Source organism: Bombus pyrosoma, linkage group LG16 (assembly GCF_014825855.1).
Source record: "Bombus pyrosoma isolate SC7728 linkage group LG16, ASM1482585v1, whole genome shotgun sequence".
Lineage (NCBI taxonomy): Eukaryota > Metazoa > Arthropoda > Insecta > Hymenoptera > Apidae > Bombus > Bombus pyrosoma.
Window position 1 is genome coordinate 6,544,527 of NC_057785.1, and position 5,344 is coordinate 6,549,870.

The 5,344-nt window shown below is 33.1% G+C and overlaps 2 protein-coding genes across 9 annotated transcripts in view; one reads left to right on the top strand and one right to left on the bottom strand.

Annotated features, from left to right (window-relative positions):
• LOC122576595 overlaps window positions 1-3,500 on the top strand; it is a 9,574-nt gene extending 6,074 nt beyond the window's left edge. For all 5 annotated transcript variants that reach the window (XM_043747154.1, XM_043747149.1, XM_043747152.1 and 2 more), the window contains exons 4-6: window positions 2,355-2,436; window positions 2,716-2,765; window positions 3,040-3,500. In XM_043747154.1, coding sequence (XP_043603089.1) covers window positions 2,355-2,436; window positions 2,716-2,765; window positions 3,040-3,203 — 296 coding nt within the window. In that variant the 3' untranslated portion in view covers window positions 3,204-3,500. The remainder of the gene's footprint in view (window positions 1-2,354; window positions 2,437-2,715; window positions 2,766-3,039) is intronic.
• Window positions 1-5,194, bottom strand: part of LOC122576596 (protein Hook homolog 1-like) — a 21,082-nt gene extending 15,888 nt beyond the window's left edge. For 2 of the 4 annotated variants that reach the window (XM_043747158.1, XM_043747155.1), the window contains exons 1-5: window positions 4,705-5,194; window positions 4,373-4,631; window positions 4,100-4,257; window positions 3,928-3,995; window positions 3,488-3,634 (exon numbers count right to left, since the gene is read on the bottom strand). In XM_043747158.1, the coding sequence (XP_043603093.1) occupies window positions 3,493-3,634; window positions 3,928-3,995; window positions 4,100-4,257; window positions 4,373-4,631; window positions 4,705-4,773 (696 nt within the window). In that variant the 5' untranslated portion in view covers window positions 4,774-5,194 and the 3' untranslated portion in view covers window positions 3,488-3,492. Of the gene's footprint in view, window positions 1-775; window positions 1,050-1,774; window positions 2,273-3,487; window positions 3,635-3,927; window positions 3,996-4,099; window positions 4,258-4,372; window positions 4,632-4,704 lie in introns of those variants that run through there. The other 2 variants (XM_043747157.1, XM_043747156.1) reach the window with 2 other exon arrangements.
• Window positions 5,195-5,344: the final 150 nt, after the last annotated feature.

Genomic DNA, 5,344 nt, shown 5'->3' on the forward strand with positions numbered 1-5,344 from the left:
ATCCGAGAAATATCTCCACGCCATTTATTATATCTCTGTTATATTTCTCCAATTAAAGCAGAAAAATTGTTAACGATTTTACGAGGTAAACTTTTAATCAGTTTTAATGCAGAGCTCGGACGTTTTTAAGATCGAATTTCCGCGTCCTGAAATTCTACGCTGATCTGGCACATTGTAATTCAAATTTTGATTTCCAATTCTTTCTCCAATACATACTCTCTGGAAAAATAAAAACTAATAAATACGGAGAATATGGATTTATACCAGAATCATTGTATTAAAAATCCATCATATATATATATATATATATTATATAATATTTAATATAATAAATATAACTTCTTAATAAGATGAAGAATTTTTAACAACACCATGTGTAATATATACGCGTATCCTGTTACACGTATGTTTATGTGTATTCTAAATTTTTCCCTGCAAGAATAGAGTACGTAATTAAGCAAGATACGTAATCAAAACTGTACCTGACTATTACTAAGTGAAACTATAATTCGCCTGGTCGAAAACCACAAGTCGTGGTGAAGCGCATTTTCTCTGTCCGATAATTGATATTCCTGCACGCAGTGAGCTGATTACGATTCAAAGAGATTATGCAATTGGCGCGTTGTATCGGCTCTGCACGTACCAATGCGTTTGATCGAGGAACAGATTTCCGTTTCGGGTCCGGTTCAGGAATCCCATTAATGGTCGTGTTACGGTGAACTGGACCTTGCCGATGGCAACAAACCAACCGTTTCTTCCTCCTTAACCGGTGCGTGTCCATTTCTTCTTTCTTTTTTAATCCTAATACTTGTAATCTATTTTAAAATACTTGTTTACAGTATTTTAAGAAACGACATTTTTAGGTTATGACAGTTATGTCAATTATCGTAGAGTTTATTATTCAATGTTAGGAAACCAGCTATTCTTTCATTCATAACGTTCTATTTAATATCGTAATAAATCTTTTTCTGCTGTGGCCTTTTGATGCCCGTAAGTGGTTGTGGCAGTTCGAATGTTTGTACCTGTTGGGTGTGTCTTGAAAGCGACTGCTAGAAATAGAATTGATTATGAGTGATTGCGCGTAGTAAGAGGCAATAGTAAATTTTCTAATCGAAAGTTGTATCACGTGAAATCTTTGCTTCGTTCGAGGTGTTTCGTGTATGATATAACTGAAAAGTTTCGACGTACGCATCGAAAATACAGAATTTATGAACTGTAAATTCATCACGTACAATACGAGAAGAAGTATTCGAAATTGTACATGCGTGTTAAATTACATACGCGTACACATATTTGGCAGATGTGTAATTTCTATGCAAATATAAACGATCGACCCAATCGTCTGTATTGATTATAATCTCGATCATACACAACGCGTGCGTGAAAATATACTCGTTATATGTGTTCGACGTTGCGTATTCTCGCTTATTGACCAGCAAATTTTATCTCAAACATTTTGCGAGTGATAAAGATAATTGGAACGAAGCGATTATGTAGAGAACAATTATTTCCGATAATACAAAAGCGCTATAGCAAACACGCTTCGATATGCGTCGTATTTTCATAGCCGCACGCGTCACAATTTCTATCGTGCCCTAGAAAGTCCCAATCGCAAGGATAAATCGTGACAGGCGGCGCTAATGTCGCATCCTCGCATGATTTCGACACGCAATTATTTTTCTGCGGCTTTCGATTGCCTCTCTGCTTTCACATGCGACTAAATAGATCCTGTGTATGTATAGAGGACTGACAATGAGAATCATAATAGTGTAAATTTTTCTATTTTTCTGGGTTTATTATCATAAGAAATTGATTGTATATCTTTCAGGCCAGGCAGACGTATGGGGGCAGATGCTGCGCAAACATTTTCTTAACTCCATCTAAATCTTCATTTGGCTATTCCAATTTCGCTTTCTAAACAATTCTTCTACCTCCTAAATCAGTATCAGTTGTCAACGCCATTCCCATACAGTACCATCATCAACACAATGTCCCATTGAAACACACATAGACAAGAAATTCTCCTTTTACCTCAAATTGTCTTTATTAGCCGACTCAGAAAAAGGAAACAGAAATTGTAAGAGAAGGTTGTTCTGACTGTCGTGCGAGTGCGGCAGAAAGTGTCTAAGCGAAATTGCACGTGTCATCGCGAACGATTTCCACGTCCTCGTTCCGAATCTCGCGAGCCTCGATACGAGAAAACGCAGAGGAAGGCGTCGCGTCGGTGGGCGTCGAATCCGCACGTTCCTCCGCACCCGGTCTAACGTCAAGTCTATTAAACGAGAACACGTCCATGTAATCGATTTCAAAACATTTTTATGGCTTTTTTCAAATGGTCTTTAATGTCGTTTCAGAAGCGAGACACGGTGAATTCATGGAAGACCACAGGCGATTTGGACACAAATGCAAGCCTACGTCTATGGGAGAGATTCATAGGTATTCGAATTATTATCAATTTTGTACATTTATGGAAAATTTGAGGAATTTACAAAATATACATAATACGTAAAACTATGTAAAATATCCAGATTAGAATAATCGATGTAATATCTAATAGCTGAAATTTTTAGTCGAATTTCCATTTCTTTAATTGTCTTTATAAAGACACGAAGTCTAGCTGTTATAAATGATTTTTATGTTAATAAACGATCGTTCGGTGAGTTTTATTTTTGTTCGCTTTTAGAGATCCATATGTGATTTTCTTTATTTTTGTAGATCTATGAGCGTGGACGCTAACCTTCCGCCAATGGATTCTATAGAATTAGGTAAGCAATTTCAATGATCACAGTTCTTCGTGATTTAGAGATCTGTATCAAGTGTATCAATGAGAAACCGATGCCGTTGAAGAAAAGAAAAATACAAAGTTTTATCTATGAATTACGAAACAAATCCCGATCAAAATTTATAACTGGTTTTATTAAAATGTTTCATTTATAATCTGGAATACTGCAATTTTACGTATCTAGACAATAGTTTGATATTTTTCAATGATTTATTTAAACGATACTTATTTCATTTCTTATTAATTTGTTTTCACAGATATGCCAGATTATCGTTCTCAGCAAGAATACACATCGATGGAACAAGAGAAATACATGGTAGAAATTGTTCCACCACCTCATTTGGACCTAAACACATATGGACATCTAAAAATCGATTACACGAACAGCTGGAATTCTTTGAATCGAAAAATCCGAAAATAATTGCCAATAAGATTTTTCTTTTCAAAGAAAGCATTAAATTATTCTTCAGATATACTAATATATCGATACTTAGAAATGTCGCCAATTATTTATGTAATATAATACAAGTATGTACTATTTAAGAAACTTAAAATCGAACCAAAAATTATTCATAGTTTAATTTACTCGAGTATACGAAAATCAGAAACTAACTTTTTATTTACTATAAATGCAGTAAATTAATGTATTTTATATCAATCGTAGTATAGTTGTGTCTCGTATGTGAAATAATAAATGCTAAATACCTATTTTAAGGAATGTCTATTATAGTGTCTCTGTCTTCGTGAAATAATTTCCTCTTCTTGGTAGCACAGTTTCTATTTCCAGTTTCATTGTCGTTGCGCGCCTCCAATGGCACGCTATTGATTGTTTCTATGTCCAATTCCGGCCATCTATAGTTGATATCATCGGGAATGTAAAGTGGCACGAATTTAATGTTATGAATATAATACTTAATAAAGAAAATTGAAAAAATTTGAATATTACAAAAATGTAGCAAGAAGATGAAAATAAAATTTCTTTCTAAGTTGATTGCAATCGAAAATTTAAGATCAATAGAAAAATTAATATTATAAATGTATACATAAATTATGAATTATGAAATGTAATAGAATAGATTAAAACAATTCCAAAGTTGTAAGAATAAAATATATATATAGTTAAAACTAAAAGCTCATAGCAATACCTAAAGAAAGACACCTTCTTTCCATTCTTTCCCAAATTTTTTGGACGTTCTCTCTTTTTAGATTCTCTCTGATTCAAAGAAAAAAAAGAAAAAGAAAAGGAAGAAACATTTGGTTCGTAAATAAAGTTGCAAATTTCGTGGATCATTCTTCAAGTAGAAAATATTAAATTACAGATGTGGAGGCCTGTTTTCCGTTCTGCAGTAACATTTTATATCTCTGTAGTTCATCAAAGTGTTGCTGCTTTAACAATGCGACGTTCTCGTTGTGTTTCTCTTCCTGCATCACTAATTGGGCTTTTAAAACTTCCAGTTCGTCTTGCAATTTGCATACTACGTTGACAACGATATAACTATCATTTTATTGTCTACTTTGTTATATAAATAAAGTAAAACAAATAACGATATCGCTGTTTACTTTACTAAATAAATGAAATAATCATTTTACTTTGGTTGTTGTTTCCACCACGATCTTCTGCATTAATCAGACGCAAATGATCACACTGTTCTTTCAGCTCTTCATTTGTTTTACGAAGATCGTCCCTTTCAGTCTGCAATTTTTCAACGATAGACTTATATCTATTTTCTAAAAGTAGATAAGTTGCGGAAAGTTTCTCCAAATTCATCTGTAACCTCTCGGAACGTGCTTTTTCTATCGACATAGCTTCCTCTTGCATTTCACAATAAGCTTTCAACGCAAGGTACGCCTGTTGATTTTTAGATAATTAGAAAACCGATAAACTGAAAGATTGAACGAAGAGAAATGGATTTTTGTCACACGTCTCTGATTCTCGTGAATTCCTCGAGAATTCCTTGTAATTCACAACTAATATACTCTTGTTCCTCCATCTTGAAATACTTCGAATCTTAGAAGCAGCCGAGAAACTCGAATCAAAACAATTACCTTAATAGTGGAATAATTTTCGTTTGAAAAATTAGAAAATAGGTTATTCGGACATTAATATTCTTTTTTAATATTTCTTTTGAATTGTGTGTACATTTTAAATTTGCAAGTGAATAAATTGAGTTAAATAGTGAAATTATTAAATTTAAATTTAGAATGGGCACGAACCACGTGGTTCGAGTCTGAGATTACACAATGGAATAATCAAAGAATATTATAATACATCGAAACGATATTAACCATATTACAATTTGTTCTAACCACTAAAAATTGTTTGAATATCATCTTACTGGTTTTCTCACTGCGTTTCATTGGATACCTTTACAATCTTCTGTTTTTCTCAATCCAAATAATTCTTTAATCTAAAAAGTATCTCGTAAAAGTTTAATAAACATTGATAACTAACAGCGAATACAAAAATAAAAAGATAACGTCGAAAAGCTGGAAGGAAAACAAAATTAATAAACAATACACCGATAGATAATCGTAATGTGATAATAACTCTCGCTTAAAACA